This window comes from Nesoenas mayeri (assembly GCF_963082525.1).
Source record: "Nesoenas mayeri genome assembly, chromosome: 2".
Classification (NCBI taxonomy): domain Eukaryota; kingdom Metazoa; phylum Chordata; class Aves; order Columbiformes; family Columbidae; genus Nesoenas; species Nesoenas mayeri.
This window is the reverse complement of record NC_137543.1, coordinates 134,928,075-134,946,547: the sequence shown is the minus strand read 5'-3', so window position 1 is coordinate 134,946,547 and position 18,473 is coordinate 134,928,075. Positions and strand designations below refer to the sequence as shown.

Sequence of the window (18,473 nt, the reverse complement as noted above, 5' to 3'; positions counted from 1 at the left end):
AGGTTGCTCAGAGCCTCTTCCAGCCTGGCCTGGGATGTCTCCAGGGATGGGGCATCCACCACCTCTTTGGGCAACCTGGGCCAATGTTTTATCACACTCACTGTAAAAAATGTCTTCCTCATGTCTAGCCTGAATCCTTTAGTTTAAAAGCATTACTCCTTGTCCTACCGTAACAGATATTTGTATGATATTCACATCTTATGGTGACTTTGCAAATGAATAGAAGCTAGAGATGCTGGAGGCTCACGAGAGGGAGGGAGGTCACTTCCATGGCAAGAGCCATCCTGGAAACGGGTGGAAGGTTCAGCAAAGTCCTTCACCTGCGGGCACTTCAGCCCCGCTCAGGGGTTGCCCACGGCTGGGCTCTGGGCCAGCGTGCGGCCCGAACACCCCCCGGGCCTGGTTTATTTCAGCCGCTGCGGCCGCGCCCCGGGAGCGTTCTTGGCCGCCTGACATGCGGCCGCTGCCGCCCGGCTCTGCCCGCGCACGGGCAACCCGCTGCCCGTCCCGACACCCGCTGGGGCTCCCATCCGCCGTTGACACGCCGCGGGGGGCGGGGGGAGGCCAGCGCTGGAGTGGGGGTGAGGAGGAGGAGTGGAGGAGAACGGAGAGGGGAAAAGCGAAGGGGGCGTGAAGGAGCGAGGGATGAAAGGGGAGTGAGCGGAGCGGGACAGCGGCGAGCTGCCCGAGCCAGCGGCTGCCGGCGGGCGAGACGCCCGGGCCATGGCGCGGCGAGACGGCGGCGGCCGGGGGCTCTCTTGGGGGTTGCCCCGGCTGCTGCTGTGGCTGGCGCTGTGCGGGCTGTGGCGCGGCGGCGAGGCCGGCACCCTGCCCGCCCGCGGGGCCGCCCTGCCCTTCGGTGCGGGCTCGCCGGCCGCCTGCAGCCCGCGCTGCCAGCACGGCGGGCTCTGCCTCGGCAACGGCACCTGCCTCTGCTCCAAGGGCTACGAGGGCGAGCGCTGCCAACACGGTAACGGCCCGGCCTCGCCCTGCGGGAGGGGCGCTCCGGCGAGCCGCTGGGTGGGGAGGCCGGCGGGGCGCAGTGGGGTGCGGCTGCGACGAGCGGCCGCCGGGCGATAGCGGCAAAAAGCGAGGGGCAGCGTGGGCAGCACGGCGCCCGGGCCGCCCGGAGACGGGGCGTCCCGCCGTGCGCCGCCTGCCCGCGTCTGGGGGCAGGTACGTGAGGGTCTCTCTTCAGGGACGTGTCTTGCCCCGAACGAGCCGGACACAAGCACCTGTGTGTGAACGCTCGGGGCTGTCAGCTTTCCTGCAAGTGACCCCTCCGGGAATGGCTGAGGAGCCCGGCTCTGGAGATGGTGTGACGGTGGTTAGATGCTGAGAGGATGCAAACAAGGTGGGGTGGAAGAAGAGGGGTAGAGACATCCAGGTTCTGGTGAGGTGAGGCAATGACAGCAAAACTGATAGAGCACAACCAAGAGCCAGCTCCCTTCTGAAGACACCCATTCACTTATGTAAGTGAGTAGACCCAGCTGTTGGAAATGGCTGTGTTGTGAGGAGGTTGCATTTTACCATTTGAACCTCCACTTACAGGATAGGGTTCTGCATCACCTTCCTTTAAGCATTTTCTCTGTGCATGTTTAAATACTTGCCTGAGTAGGGAATGGTGCTTTTAGAGGCCTGACCACTTTCTGAGCCAGACACAGAGTCATTTGTATATCCCATTTCCATGGTGGGAGGCATAAAGCCGAGGGGAACTGAAGTCTGTTCCTGTTGGTTTCCCAGGGGACACAAAGGATTTTTCAAAATGTCACCCAATATGAAAAAGTAAACAGTGGCAAGAAGACTTTCAGTTTAAACCCTACTTAATTTAACATGCTCAATTTCTAATTCCTTTATTCAAAAGTTTAATCACAGACCGTTGTGGCTAATTGCTAAGTAACACTCCATATCTGGAGATGTTCTTCTGCTTTACTTCTTGTCCTGTGTGAAGAGGTAATATAATTTGCATGGTATTTGTTGTAGTTCTCAATGACCTTCATCTAAAATATGATTTTTTTTTAAATTCCGAAATGGGATGCTGAAAATTTCATTCAGCACCATAATCATTCATGGGGCGTTGTTTTATTTAGAAACTGATGCTAATAGTTGGTGACAAATGATGTGCAGCTAATGCGCTGCGTGGTGGGGATGAATAGCTATGCACTATATGCTGTTCCAAACAACTGTTTGATCCTAGACATTTTGGGGTTTAAAGAAGGTATGAAAGATTGTCAGAGATGCAGATCCATTTTTGAACTAGAGAGGTGAACTGTCTGGTATTGTTAAAGGAAGCACTGAATGCTGATAATGTCATCAATGCAGAAAAAAATAGATAAAGGAATTTTCATCTTCTGTCAAGAATACTCAGATAAGTTCACTTTTTTCCTCCTTTCTCTCACCAAAAACATACAAATGAAGGGTGGGACATGTCTGTCTGACTGGAGGCAGGGAAGTGTTTTTCAGTTTTGCGCTTTGCTTTTTGCTTGAAGTGTCATGTTCTTGAAATAGTGGGCTGAAAAAAGTGTTTGTGATGCCTCTAGCCTTTTCTGGCCATTGAGATGGCTTAGGGGGAAAGGAGAAAAATCTGTTCTGTAATTAACAAAAGGTGAAGAGAATTTCATTAAAGTTGAAGGCAGTTTGGAAAAAGTTATATTTGCTCTCATTTTAAGTAGGTGATCTTCAAACTTATTTGAATTTGTGGTTAGAAGATAAATGGATGTCGAGAGAGGTTCTCCTTCCCCCGTACTCTGCCCTGATGAGACCACACCTGGAATATTGTGTCCAGTTCTGGGCCCCTCAGTTCCAGAAGGACAGGGAACTGCTGGAGAGAGTCCAGCACAGAGCCACAAAGATGATTAAGGGAGTGGAGCATCTCCCTTATGAGGAAAGGCTGAGGGAGCTGGGGCTCTTTAGCTTGGAGAAGAGGAGGCTGAGGGGGTGATCTTATTAATGTTTACAAATATATAAAGGGTGAGTGTCACGAAGATGGAGCCAGGCTCTTCTTGGTGACAACCAGTGGTAGGACAAGGGGTAATGGGTTCAAACTGGAACACAAGAGGTTCCACTTAAATTTGAGAAGAAACTTCTCAGTGAGGGTAACAGAGCACTGGAACAGGCTGCCCAGGGGGTTGTGGACTCTCCTTCTGTAGACATTCAAAACCCACCTGGACACCTTCCTGTGTAACCTCATCTAGGTGTTCCTGCTCTGGCAGGAGGATTGGACTAGATGATCTTTTGAGGTCCCTTCCAATCCCTAGCATTCTGTGATGTAATTGTATAGACAGATGCTATGTTGAGTGTAGGTTAGCCTGTGGGATTGCAAAATATGGATATAACAGAGGGAAAAAGTTGGGCAAGACTTTTTCTAAGACTGGTTGTCTCCAGCTGGGTGGCTTGCTTAGAAAAGAGTACTTCCTGCTAAGTCTTCTTGCTCAAAGTTGGATTGCAATAACACACAAGTCAAGTGTAGAGGTAGTTCTGGGGACTCTACTGTAACACCTGCAAGCAATCCTAACGGGGCTCTGAAGACAGGTGTATTGTAAAATACTTCAGGGTGCTTGTGGCGTAACCTTTCTTGTGGTGAGGCCACTGGTATCATGTTGTGCTATGAAGCTGCAGGTCAGATCCCTCCCGTTCACTGGAGGTACAGTCTTGCTTATTCTTAAAAGTTCGGGAGGAATTGCAGATGCTTTGGCAAAGGGTAAAACAAACATTAAAGAAGTGTGGTTTGGAGATTGAGGAACTGAGGATAATATTTAATTCTTTCACACAGCTCCTACCCTTCATTGAAATCCCTGCTTTGTGAAACATATGTGCCTCATGGAGAGTCTTTCTTCATCTCTCTTCTATAAATACATGTTTTGCATGGGAAAGTATTCAGCAGTCCAAATGGTAAAAGTTAGTATTAATAGATGAGAACAGTGGAATAGGATCGCAGTACTGCACAGTGTTTGGGATCTCATTGCTGTTCTCTTCCGCCCCCCTCTCCCCTGTTTCATGCTAGTGCTTCCCACCTCTGATACTTTATTTATGCAAGTGGCATCAAATTTAATGATTGGATCTTCTCGGCAGGGCTGCTCTGTTACTCTGTGTATGTGACTTCACAGTGACATTCTGATGCTGCTGCCATATTAGTATCTTTTAACATAAATAGGTAAAGTAAACTTTATAAAATTATGTGAAATAACACAGATATAGAGTTTTTCTTAAATTAAGAGCTGTGGCATTTCTGATTAGCTGAAACCATCTGGGAAAATAGTTATGCAGAACTGAGTGCTGAATGGTACTTTCCTACACATCTGTGTCCTTTATTTGCATGCAAATATATGTTCTGCAGATACTGATGTGAAAAATCCTTTATTCTTCTGTTATTGCTTGAAAGTGCAATAACTATATGTTAATTATATAGTTATATGTTAATTATATAATTATATGTTAATATATGTAATAACTATATGTATATGAGGTCAAAATCAGTGTCGTGTTATTTATTACTTGTCTTTTCCCTCTTATTCCCTGTTTCAAAATTCTCACTCACTCAAAGGATAAAGCAGTGTGGTGTAGAGAACTCATCTCACACCTGCAGTTAATTCAGATGAGACTCTCTGAAACACATGGGTTTCTAAAATATTTGTTTATTCTCACAGGTTTTCTCAGATACTAGGGCTGATTCAGGAATGATTTATGAGTATCAAGGTGGGCTATGGGATAAGTAATTTATTTTTTATCTGACTGGTTTTACTCAGAATTTTGCAAAATGAAGATATTTTTATTTGTGCCTTGTCCAACTTGTCCAAGCTGTCAGCGATGAAAAAGTTGCAAAATCTGTGATGATCATAGATGCTTTTCTCCCAATAGATAATTACAGTTACGACAAAATTTACATTTATCTTGGATGATTTCTAAACAAATGCTGTACATTTCAGAAAGGTCTCTGAGAGGTCAACTGAGGCAAAAAAAGAGGGTGGAGGAGAAGGAAGTGCAGACTTATTTCTGGAGACATTTTAGAAAATAGGTATGATGAAGGAAGCATGTGTGGTTTTTTGCTGGAGAGGTATATGGGAATCCAGTGAAGAGTTAAGTCTAATATTACCTCGTAAGAATTGGAAGGCACCACTGAAGCTGCAGCACTTTTTATTCAATCATTTCTTCTTATCACTTCTTTTCTCACTTGTCATTTCTTGATTCAATTATCAAAGGCTTCTTTGGCAGGCCAGTTATGTTCCTTTGTTCCCTTTCAATATGGCTCTCTTCTATCTAGGGTCTAAAAGCTTCCTTAGTTTTGAGTGTTTAAAATCTTGAAATGGTGGAGTGCTCTCTGTGCAGGGAAGCTGTTGCACCTGACTGGTGATGTGGGATGGTAGGGCAAATATATCTTTGGAAATGTGAAGACAAACGGAGTGCTCAGAGACTAAAATAATGCCAGTGTCTTATGTAATTAAGAAGTAATTTTGCTAAGCTTCACCAGTATTTATCCAAGCTTTGTTTCTTGTGTGTCTTACAGCAACATGTTATCCAAAATGCAAAAATGGTGGGGAGTGCCTCAGACCTGGAAAATGCAGATGTTCGCCTGGCTACGGGGGTAGATACTGTCATAAAGGTGAGTAAAACCCAAATAAGTGATAGGTTGGAAAGATAAGAAGTTTGAAAACAGAAAAAAATCATTTGGGGCTACTCAAGTCCAGGATTTAATGCACTTTGAAATAATGACCTTAATTCCTTAGACCTCTGACCTTACTATGAAGAAATGCATGGCCTAGAGGCTCTGCATGCTCGCAGGAGAATGCGGTGGAGTATATGTACTGAAATGTGTTGTGAGAATGTGAGACAATTTTATCCCTTGGAAAATACCCCCTTTCTGTGTTATGTAAATGTTCTGTTTAGCTCTATAACAGACTTTCTAAATAATTTAATGGGATGAGTTGCATAGATACATATTTCTGCATTAGGTGGTTGAAACTTTTGTGTAGTATCTTTTGAGTATATATTGAGGGCAAGTTGCTAAAGATATGTATGGCAATGTATTGTTGATAGGTAGTGGGAGGTGACAGAAACAAAGAGCATCAAAGACCAATTTTTATGTTTTTATGAAGCCTATTGAATATAGGCATGGATGGGAAAAAGCGATCCAAGAAAACATTGTTATGTTGTTATGAACTGATTAGACTACTGTTGATAACTTGAGTTCTGGGATAAAAGGGGAAGCAATCTTGAAATAGTTTGAGGGGTAAATGATGTTGTAGGCAAGATATCCCCAGAGAGTCCAGAAGTTCTTTTTGAACAGATGCTGATAAATTAGTTGGGCAGTCATCACTGCGCTGAGAACTTAATAAGCATTCTGTCTGACTGTGGTCAGAGCAGCAAGCAGCACCTCACAGGATTCTCTGTGTATTCTTGATGTTTATTCTGTGGGCATTTTCTTTATTTCCTTCAAATGTGTAATAGCTACAGGAGTTTACTTGGAGTGTAGCATAATTAATACTTGGGGAAGAAATTCAGCTAATTTTTGCAGCTCTCTGGAGTCTTGTTGGGTTGTCTGGAGTACGATTTTTTTGTTTAATTTTTACTAAAGCTGTATTTGGTATTTCATGACAAAAGCATGACCTGAGTGTATCTGAAGTGGTAACATCTGTCTAAGTTTGCAGAAGCTTAAAATACAGCTCTGGGATGTTAACTAACTGCCAGTGAGAATAATTTGATTTTAAAATTGTGAACATTATAGAGGACTAAGAAAGATGAGGAAGTGTCTTCTGCTGAAGATATGTATAACACAGTGCTGTTGTGTTATGTATTGGGAAATAACTAATAATTTTGAGTAGACATAACAGTGTTGACAGCAATGAGGTAAACTGGAGCATGGTCAGCATCATTTTCCAGCCAAAGGAATTTTTTTTTTAATTTCTTAAAAGCCAACTGAAAGTGTAGGTTTGTGGGGTCTGTTCAGAAGGGGGAACTTAACCTTCTCAGAAGAGCCTAAATTAGAAGCTAGGTGGGAGATACTACTTAAACAGGAAAAGCAGAGTGAGGATTTAGTTTATGCTAATACTACAGTCTAGACTTGCGTATGTATCTGGGTAAAACTACTTGTATTTTTTACTATGTTATCTCTGTAAGGTAAGGGATGTGCTTGTATTCACCTTTAAGGTGGAGTACTGCAGCACATGGAGCCTGGATATACAAAGCTGCAGTGTGGTCCAATGTGCTATAACAGACTGCCACAGAACCACAGAATGGCTGAGGATGAAAGGGACCACTGGAGGTCACCTTGTCCAACCCCCCTGCTCAAGCAGGGCCACCTAGAGCCAGTTGCCAAGAATCATGTCCAGACAGCTTTTGACTATCTCCAAGGATGGAGACTTCACAGATTTCCTGGGCAACCTATACCACTTCCTGGTCACCCTCACAGTGAAGCCATGATGACTATTTCTGATGATTTTCTTGTACTTGATGTGCCTGGAAATGGTCTCCAGGATCAGCTGTTCCATTACCTTAGTAGAGACTGAGGTGAGGCTGACTGGCCTGTAGTTCTTTGTGTCCTCCTTGACCTTCTTGAAGATTTGAGTGACATTTGCTTTCTCCTGGTCTTCAGACACCTCTCCCAGTCACGGCAGTTGATCAAATACAATCAATATTAAATACATTAACTTATGTTGTGTGACAGAGGTATGCAAACAAGCTTTGAAGAGCTTTTCTAGCTCCGCTGAAGTTGACTTGTGTGTCCTTGCATGTTCAGCATTTGTGCCAAAAATCTGTTAGCTGAAATTACGCTCAATACTTTTGGTAGAACAGAGATTTGGACCTCTTTGTACCAGGTATCAAGCAGACGTCCCAGTTGTCCATCCTTATAATGAAGGATAGTTGTTTCTCTTCAGTACAGTGAAGGTGTTGTATACACTTCCATTCATGCTTGTGAAAGGATGCATTTGATTTTACACAACAGCAGTTATGCCATATTTCAAAGATGGTGCACACCACAGTTGATACCAGTTGTATGTCTGGCATAAATAATACTTCATTAATGAGGCTTTCAGGGCTCTGGCATGTAGAATAACTCTGGAATGAGGAGGCTGACTTAGATAGTTGATCTTTTGGAAGGCACCACTCATCTATAGTCTAGGGTCATTTGTCAAAGTAATATCCCCATCTTGTGTTATGTGTAGGTCCTGCCAGATAAGGAAATATGTGAATCCTTGACCACGTTATTGACTTACCAGCTGTGATTTGGCAAGACTGATAAGAACATGCATGTTAGTATTTACTGTGGTGTAGCTGATGAACAGCTGGCTCACAGCTGGGGAAGGGAGGAGCTGTGCCATAGCAATAATAATGTTTGTTGGTACTCTCAGGCTAAATGCTCAACAAGCTTTTAAGCACATGCTTAATTTTAACTGCATTTTGAGTTGGCATTTGCAGACATGGTTCTGTCATCCTCACTCCTTATGGAACTGTGCCTTTCTCTGAATAGTTGAAGCTTTAGTCTTTGAAGATGTGATAAAACAAGCAGTTGATGATATAACAGCTGTTTAAAGATAATTATTTGAATCCCTATGCTGCTTCTGAAATGCACTGCGTCTGCTGTTCTTCCACAGTCAGCTGTGAAGGTGGCTGTCAGAATGGTGGGGAATGCATCTCTGTCAATGGAGTTGTGAAGTGCCTTTGTGCTTCTGGCTGGACAGGATCAAGATGCCAAGAAGGTGGGTATCTACATTCTCGTGCTCTTTTGTACAAGTGACTTAAATGCTGACAGTTCCTGAGGCCTGTTAATAAGTCCTGATGGGAACCTGCTAAGAGGGCACTGGAAACAGAAATAATTTTCTAGATGCCCAGTTTAAGTAGTCTAATTTTTTTATCACTGCATTCTCAATAACAGAATTCTTATTCATTTGATTTGTATAAAAAGCAATGTACAACTCCCAAACCAAATGAAACCTTTTCTCCTAGGAGAAAAGTTTGAAGGAACTCTTCTATCAGTTAAAATGCCTGTATTATTTTGCTATTAAATAAGAATGCTAGGGTGACATTATCATGGCATGGGTCACTCACAGTACCTTGTGTATTTACATAATGAAAATATTGAATAAAAACATAACTGCAGTAATAAAACCATTTTAAAAGGATTAAGAGGCTAATAACTACGGAAATGTCGTTCTGTTACTATAGAAATGACCTACATTATTGGTACATACTCGGACAAAATAGTGTCAAACTATTTTTCATTAAAGTGTAAATCTGTTAGCATTCACACCAAAATTCATAACACAGTACATATGTATTTTTTTCCATTTCCATGGTCCTGGAAATGCCTTTAGAGTTATGCCAGTTGAGTTATCTGGCTTGGAAGAAAATGTATTTTGCCATTTTGATTTGTATCATCTTGAATCTTTCATTCTGTCAGAATTCTTTGATATCAGTTTTATAAGTCCTGCTGACTTACCCGTTCTTTTCTTCTAGCAATTTGTCCTCAAGGTTGTCGGAATAATGGAGCTTGTGTGGCGCCTGGGATTTGTAGCTGTCCAGCTGGATGGGTTGGTGGAGCATGTCACTTAGGTAAATGACTTCTGGCCTGACTTCTGGCCTTTTTTGTTTACCTTTTCTCTACTTGTTTGATTTACCAGCATTTGAACAAAGTGTTCAAATCTTCAGTGCCCAACAAAGCCACTAGGAAAGTATCTTAGGATAGTAAATGAGAGCTGCTTTTGCATACTGAGGGTCTTACAAATATGCATAAGGCTTTTCAGTTTGGTCAGAAAGACAGAACTTTTCCACCTCAAGTAAATTCAGATTCAGGTTTTGGTTGTCACCAATTTCATTTCTTGGTATGTCTTGTCAGTATTTCTGAAATATTTTCTATAAAGCAAAGACCCCAGTTTAAAGGCCTGAAAATGGCCGTTACAGAAACACTATCGCTACTGATGTTGGTTAGAAGCTTCATTAAATTTTATGAACATGGAAAATTGAAACTCATTTAAACATTGCTTTTGAACTCAATATTGTGGGTGCAAGGTCTTCAGATTAAGTCCTCTGTATTTGAAATTTTTGTGTGGCTGTGGGAATCCAAATCAGCTGGTGTGAGTTCTTCTGCAATATATGTAGTAAACAAGCATTAACAAATTATACTTAAGCATTTTGCTGGTCAAATGAGAATGTTAATAATTTTTATTCATTAGTCTATCGAGATAGAGGGTGATATTAAAAGTATGGGAGATGCAGAGAATGTACAAAATGTTTAGCTGCACCAGTGATAATCGTAGAAGTGTTTGGGTTCTTAAAGTCAAAATAATCACTGTTCCCAAACTAACTAGATCTGCATCCAGTTTGATTTCTGTTGGTGCAGATGCTCGTAAGCAAATTGCAGCCCCTGGCTTGTTACTTGAACTGTTGTGTAGCTGGGGGACAGGCAAAGCTATGCCTGCTCAGTCCTCCTCTGGCCTTCTTTTGAGGAGCAGGGAAACAGCTACTGTGTGGCAACAGTTTCCTCATGGATGTGGATCCAGGAAGTGGCTTGGTCAAGTTTCAGTAAGAATTTTTATTGTTCCCTCAACTTCATGGAGTCATCTATCTCAAAAATAGCCTGTGCCTTAAAGAACAGAAATGATAGTATTTTAAACGGGGAATGGAGCACGAATAAGACTAGAGGTACTGTGGCTGTATTCCAGTGAAGACACGATGCCATAAATTGAGAGGCATTGCTTTTCAGTTCTTCCATTATACTTTTATTTATATTGTCCCAGTGTGGTCACCAGGGAACAATTCTGCTAGCACAGTGAGACAAAGAAGAAAAATGATCCTGTGTTGTACTGAAGATGTGCCATGTATCTGTTGTCTCATTTCAGCTGTATGTAAACTACCTTGTCAACATGGAGGAAAATGCATCGCTCCAAACGTGTGCAGATGTCGACTGCCATACTCTGGTCTGCAGTGTACAAAGAAAAGGAAGGAATGAAGCATCTTCAGCAAAGATAAGCGGCATTTTATTCCTGTAACTTCCATACAAAGATTAAGTTTGCAGCAGTGGGGGACCTAAAAAAAAACCCAACATGGTAACTAATTGATTTCAGATAGTTTTTTGTCTCCAGTATATTAAGTAAATGCTTTTCTGTATGTAAGAAAAGTATTGCTGATTGTAACAAAGCTGTTATAAGTATCCAACTGTGTGTAGTGTATGGCACATGTTTTCTTCTGTCCTTGTTTTGTAAGCAGAAGTATTATGTCTTGGTTGATACAGCTTATCTTGAAATGAAATTCAGTCTTCAAATAAAGTACTTCAGAGTAAATCTATGCTCTTTTTTGCCCCTTTGATTAGAATTATTGCATTATATTAATGATGTGTTTTTAAAAAGCATGTGAAACAAAATGTCCTTAATTCAGATCATCAGAAGTGGATGTTACTTCGAGTATAATGTACCATCAAGAAGCTTACACAGTTGCAGGAGGAAACTTGCAGTTTGCATCTTTCTGGAACATCAGCAAACTGCAAAGCATCTGACCAAAATCCTGGTTATCACTTTAGGTGTACTTCCTTCCCCTCTACTCCCCCAGTCAGATTTGGATCTTGATCAGTTAAGCAGTATTAAAAAACAAAACAAAACACAGTACTTGTTCAGACAGTTCCACTCTTACTTTCAAAAAGCTTAATCCATGATGATATTCTAAAAGAGTCCTTATCTTAACTACTTCTGCAATCATATTATCTGATCATATTTCAACTTCCTATTATTTCTTTTTCTTAGCCCAGTAAGAAGGGGAAATGTGTTTATCTTCCTTCTGGATACGAAGACATTAATGATTCATTCGTATTCAAGATTTTGTTGTTACAGGAGCAATTTACTGGAAGGCAACAGATTGGCAGTGAGGAGAAGCTGTGTCTGTCACAGATCACCTGTGTGGAGGATGCTGAGGCTTGTCTTCTGGACATGTTCCAGTTTGGCCTCATTTAGCTTTTGCAGCCTTTTGAAAAGTCTGTGCATTGGTCCTACGTTCATTGTTCCATGTCTCATCTGTGCTGTTTCTTGAATGCCATAGTTGAGGTTTTGCCAAAACATGCATCTTCCATCAGTCAACTTTCTGAATGATACCCAAATCAGGGGGGTTTTGTTTTGTTTATTTGTTTGGTGGGTTTTTTTGTTTGTTTTGTTTGTTTTGGTTTGGTTTTGTTTGTTGTTTTTGTTTGGTTGGTTGGAGTTTTTTTAGATTTATTTTCATTGTCTTCTGGGTGAAACTGGAATTTTTGGTGGGACAATTTTAACTATGCATTACTATAATCTATTTACGTATGCATTATTTTAATCCATTTAGTGGAATAACACTGTATCTGTGTATAAGCTCCCTTACCAGAACATGCAGCTTTCATAGGCAGAGTGACTTACATGGATGTGTTTCTCCAGGGATTACAAACTGCTGAGCAGTGACAAGAAACAAAGGAAACAGGGTCTTCTCAGTTACCAGCCTTCTCTAAAAGTGAGAACCCAAGTGTACAGAGGGCAAGTGAAAGACAAGGGTGTAGTTCATGAGACTCCTGGTTTTCTGTGAGGAGCAGTTGGTGTGTTGTGTGGTTGAGAAGCCTTCCCCTGCCCTTGCTATGGAGGCTATTGCATTTGGTTCAGATGAAACCTGCTGTGGACATGTGTATGTTTTTTGTGCTGCTTTTGCTGTGATAAGCTGAGTATTTCAGACATGATGGTGAAAAATGTGGGTTTCACGCGTTGCACAATATTATTTCATCCACAGTTCTGGAGTAGGCTTTATGATGATGAAATTCTGTGTTGCAGTTCACTACAACAATAACCATGCCATAATTTATAAATTTGGAAGTTAAGATGAATACCTTAGGTGATATACTGGTTGCAGGAAAGTGAACAGAAAAAAATAACTGCCTCAGACCCATGACTTCAGAGTACATGAACAGAAGTGTTTAAGTGCAAAGAGGTACAGTATCTCAGTATTGTTCCTGAAAAGATGGACTTACACTAATCAAACCAAAAGTGACAGAAATGGTGATTAGAAGCCAATAGAGATATTAGCATTGTTAGGAGCATGAGACCAGGAGCAGTCGGTGAGAGAGACCTATAATTGGTGTTTCTGAGCAGGCCAGAACAAATGCTTATTTAAATAGTTCCCTGTTTAGAAGTGATTGAAGTAAGTAAGCAGGAATTTGATGGCACTCAGAATGTGATGGTATATTTTAGAAGTACTGCTTGAATGTGGCACCATCTACTGGCCACAGGATCTTTCAGTGGGGTTTTTTTGTTTTGTTTTTAAGAAAAATAATTTAAATCCCTGCAATATCTTAAGTGAGTTTAATAGTGAATTTTCTGGTAGTCATTTTAAAGTAGAACAGATTCAGAATGTATTATTAATGACAGTCCAGGTCCCCAAATTATTATTTCCACAGTTCCACATATATGTACTAAAAGAGCTGTCAGTATTCCTTGTCTTTTGTTTTGTTTCCCACTCACTGGAGGATTGAACATACTAGTTAAAGCATGTAATTTTTTGAGCTAGATTTATCATCTTCCTGTGAAACACTAGTTATAAATGCAGCTCAAATGTCAAGAAAAACAATACAGAGCAGGTTCCCTCATTTATTAGAGCTAACTGTAACACCTTAAACATGCTCTGATTTTCACTAAAAACAACTGCAGGGGTAGCGCACTGGTTGTGTTTTGGATGTTCTTTTTACAGTATGTGTGGGAAGGTGAGAAGTGTTTTTTCTTTTTAATTTACTTACATGCACATTTTATCATTTGTAATTTCTCTTTTGCTGTAAGTGGTTGTAGCAAGAATGGAGCTACTTGGTTTATCTGTAAAATATTGGTAATTATTGGCTAAACTGAGCTGTGGGTGGAAGTCGAATTAAATGCTGTGTGACACCTTTATACAAGAGAAACAGCATAAACATCTTTAGTCATTGCTAATACTTTCTAACATCTATGTCTGGTTTTGTATATGCACCCATGTGTTATGTTTTATTGAGAATTTAAACATTGGATTCTCCCATTTGGACAAGTAATGGAGTGGATTATAGCCAATTTGTCAAGTAGTTCAAGCTTTTATACTGATTTGCTCCAGCATTTGCACTGATTTTTCTTCAGGGGTTTGCTTTTGGTAAATGGAAATGTTAACTCACTTTCTATTCTCAGCTATGAGAATATATAATTAATTTTGTAAAAGGAACCTTTCATATGAGGTCTACTTCTTTTTTTTTTTTAAATCACAGGCAACATGGATATAAATGTAGGAAACTGAGTCCTTGCTGAGATCTGTGGTATCTTCTGTGATACAAATCTTTCCTTCATAAAACATTAATTATACTGCATCTTAAAGATCTTTTCAAGATCATGGGCAAAAGTCAAGCTGCACTTGGGAGAATTTCTGCTGGCCTGCAGAGCAACTTTAGTGCAACCAGACAATAAAAGGATGATGTACATATGTACCTCCCAGCACTGTTTAGTATGTAAACAAATCATGCAAGAAAATTCAGTGATGATACCTATATTCTGCATAATGTCCTAAGAATAATTAAGATCTTCAGTTTGGTGCAAGTTGCCCTTTGCTCCATCAGAGTGGAACCATGGCAGCTCGTGCACTGTGCAACCCTTCTCCCCCCTTCCAAATCCCCCAATTCTTTTAGGCCTAATTTCAGATTGCATTATGCAATTTTAGAACAATGTTGTTAACCTGTGTACACAAGCCCTCAATATGCTTCTGCCTCTTGTTAAATTGAGCAATTTTCCTGCATTGTTGCAACGTGCTTTCTAATTACAGTGAGTTCTGTTTCACGTGTATAATGGACTATCTAGTAACAAAACAGTTCCAACTAATCACATAATTACTGGGCAGTTTTGAAGTAGCTGTCTGTCTTTATGCATGTGCTAATAATTTTTCTTCATAATGTGCTTGCTGAAAATAGCACAGCTTACTACTGAGCATTTTCAACTACTGTACCAAAACTCTGCATGTACTTTTGTTTGCACAGCTCGCATTTGGAAAATGTAAAAGAAATAATTTCTGCCTTTAGAACCACTGGAAAGAAATGAGAAATACTAAAAATTATGATTAAAAAATAACACCCTTTATTCAGCCTGAAATCCGAGAAAGGTATGTATATGTCGAATCAGTTTTGTGAATGGAGGGTTGCACAAACTCATTAACTAGAATACTATTAACAGTGTTCCTGACAGATGTTATCTCTCTCTTCATCACAACATCTCTGTAACTCACACATGGAATGGGGGTTATTATAATATGAGATTATGTGATATTGGTGTGTTTGCATTTTAAAAACATTTTCAGAACCTTGTGTATTCAAAGCATCATCCTGAGGCATGATTTCCAATAGCTAGTCAGGTTTTGTTCATAGAGATCTTTGTGAGTTGTGAGAAAGGAAACAGTTCAAGTGGAGTAGGCTTTAAATAATAGAACAGTTCCCAGAAGATCAAGCTATCAGCCACTGGGATGCTTGGTTAAAAGTAACTATGGAAACACTGAAACTGAAAATGCAAGTGGGAAATTGAAAACACTTTTTAAATACACCAGCCGGGCACTTGGAAATCCATCAGGTATCATTCTGGAATGATGCGGAGCTCACAAAATGCCAGCTTGCTTTGCAAAACGACTATCAAAAGGTGAGTAGAAATCTAGGCAAAGAGCAGCTAACAGTGATAATATGGCAATCAGCATCTCACACTGGCAGTAAATTGCAAAATGAGCTATTTTCTTCCCATTCAGAATTAGCATATGTAAATTTAATGTCGCTCAGGAGAACAAGAAGTCATGACGTTTACTTTTGGTTTAAAAACAGAACAAATTAGTAAACTTCAGTGGCTTAGCTAAAGGGATGTTTGTATCTATTACCAGAGGTCAGCTGGTTGCAGCAGAAAATGAAATGTCTGTCACAGCTTTAGGGGAAGATGATGGTGTTTCTCTTTAGGAAACCAGAAAAAACAGAATTTCATTTGTTCAAAAACTATCTGGCAGCTGGTAGGTGCTAACAGTTCGTTGGAACAATAGGTAATGGGGAAAAAAAAAACAACTCCTCTATGATGTTTTTACAAATACTTTCTGATTTGATGTATACAGGTGGCATGATGTATCAAATTCCTCCTCTCATTAGTTCTTATGTTAAGATTCAGCATGGCTAAAAGTATTGTCAAATTTCTCTAACAGACTCAGGGACAAGATTTCCTCATATTACTAAATGCCATCTCAAAATAGGGGCCTAAAAGTCTTACAGAAATCATTCAGTAGCTGCATACTCAACTTTATAAGTCATGAAGTCCAACTAGACAAGTTGGTATCTGGCTCTTGGCTATGCAAGTTTGCCATAGATAAACCAGAATTATTCTGTGTCTGCTTGACTGTTAACGAGACATGCATCCTTGCCTCCACTGGTAGTAGCCAAGTTGTGGTTCAGGTTCCCGCTCCTTCCTCACTACTAAATAGTCATTATAACAGACTGAAGCAAATACAAGACAAAGAAGAAAAAAATAGTTCTGCTTTGTACACAGCCAAATTATTTGTATGTAAACAATGTTTAAAAGCAGAAGGTTCCATTCACAAGGGAAGAAGTTCTGCCTTCTTTCCCAGAGACACACAGCAGCTTTTGCAATCTTGTTCCTACAAAGGAAACCTCATAGTCTAGTCGACAACATCAAGAAACTGCAGAACTTTGAGTTTCATCAAATCTGTGAGCTCGATGAAGAATCAGAGGCTGTGGGGATTCTGCATGAGGTAGCAAAAAAATTATAGAAATATACATATGTTTTAATGACTATAAGATTGTTGTTTTGAAGTTCGCCAAAACAACATGACTGTAATATGAATTTTAAAATAATGCTTCTGATTATTCCTTTCATTTAAATAAACTCTGTAATAGCCTTCAACCTTCTTGCTATTTTCAGTCTCATACCTCCATGCAGCATTTCAGTTTAATCAATACATGTCTTTTCTTCAACCATGATGCCTGTGTACCTTGGAGAGAAACATAAATAAATGTAAAAAGAGACTTCAATAATACAGCACATTTTTACTATAAAGTTTAAGAAACAATTTTAATGAATCTCTGCTTTCCTGATATGCAGAAACACAGCATTAATTCAATTTGTGCCTAAGTTGTTTATTTCTTTAAGAAAATGCACCATTTTATTCATTGCATGATACAGCACTGTCTGACTGATCAACAGTGTATTTTCTAGATTAAAAATATACTAATGCTTTGCAAGATGTTTTTATGTGAACATTGAAATAAAAATTATTTCTTTTTTTAGGTCACATTTTGGAAATCCATATTGCAAACATCAGTCTGTCTTTATAGGAAGTGTAGCTTTATATTTTCAAAATGTGTATGAGCATTTCTTAACTGGTTCAATATCCTACATATATTTGCTCCATCTCCAGCAAGTTACCTGCTATCTGACCACAAACGGTGTTGGCATTGTATATTGGACTTGATAAAGCAGAAAAAAAGATCTAAACTCCAAGTTGTTTCAACTGAGAGAAACTGAGGCTGGATGAAGGTTAAACCTTTGCTATCTTCCCAGGTTTTTACCCATTTCTCACTAAAACTGCCTGCACATTTAGTAGTCACATTATAAATTTTACATTAAAAGACATAGTGTGGCAAAGTACTAAAGAGAAAGGAAACTTGGGAAGGATAGAATATACTATTTTGGCTGCAGCAGGAAAGAACTAAATCGTACAGGTGTGAACAGTGGCATGTAATTAAAGATGAATGTAAAGGAACAGCACCAGCATGCAGTGCTAAAATCAGCTTGTCTATGGCCCAGCTCCACCAAAGGAATTCTGCTGTCACCAGAGAAGTGTCTAAATATGTTGAAATGAAGAGAAACATCACAGACAATGCAAAAAGAGTAGAACGCCTTCTACTCCAGATATGACAAAAAAGTTCATTGTAATGAAATGTTTAATTAAATTACTTCAGTGAATGACTGTCAGCACTCAAGGAAAGGAATACAACAGAAGATGATGTGACAAAACAGAGAAATGGTCATCACTCACTGTAATGCGAAAAAGAAAAGCTATTCCTAAAGTTACACTTGGGAATAAGGAATGTTTATATAAAACAGGGATGAACTGAGTAACAGGGTTGTCTGTTAGTTGAAAAAGGGCTTGATAGGGCTATCCAAGCTAAGATAGGACCCTATCCAAGCTAAGAAAGTCAGCAGTGGGTACTCTTCCCCAAAATGGGGCCAGAAAAGAGAATAGTGGTTATTACTAAGAGAACAGTTACCAATTCCTACAGCAGCCACTCAGGGAATGACAAGAAATAATCAGCTTAATTTGAAATAAAGGAAATTTAGTTCAGGTGTTGAGAACAATTTGGTAAGTATTAGAGCCTATAAATTACTGGAATAGCCCTCAGGAATTTTATTAACTTTCCCTTACTGGAGACTGAAAGGAAGAAAGTGGACAAACACATCTGGTGTTTTCATGCTGCTTCACTGGACAAGGATTGA

General features: G+C 40.2%; 1 protein-coding gene across 1 annotated transcript; it reads left to right on the top strand.

Annotated features, from left to right (window-relative positions):
* Positions 1 to 723: 723 nt before the first annotated feature.
* LOC308053355 (uncharacterized protein) lies at positions 724 to 10,942 on the top strand (the record flags this gene model as incomplete). The annotated part of the gene is made up of 5 exons (XM_080364208.1): positions 724 to 970; positions 5,504 to 5,599; positions 8,589 to 8,693; positions 9,451 to 9,546; positions 10,833 to 10,942. The coding sequence occupies 5 exons, from the start codon at positions 724 to 726 to the stop codon at positions 10,940 to 10,942; spliced, it is 654 nt and encodes a 217-aa protein (XP_080220334.1).
* Between the last annotated feature and the right edge of the window lie 7,531 nt (positions 10,943 to 18,473).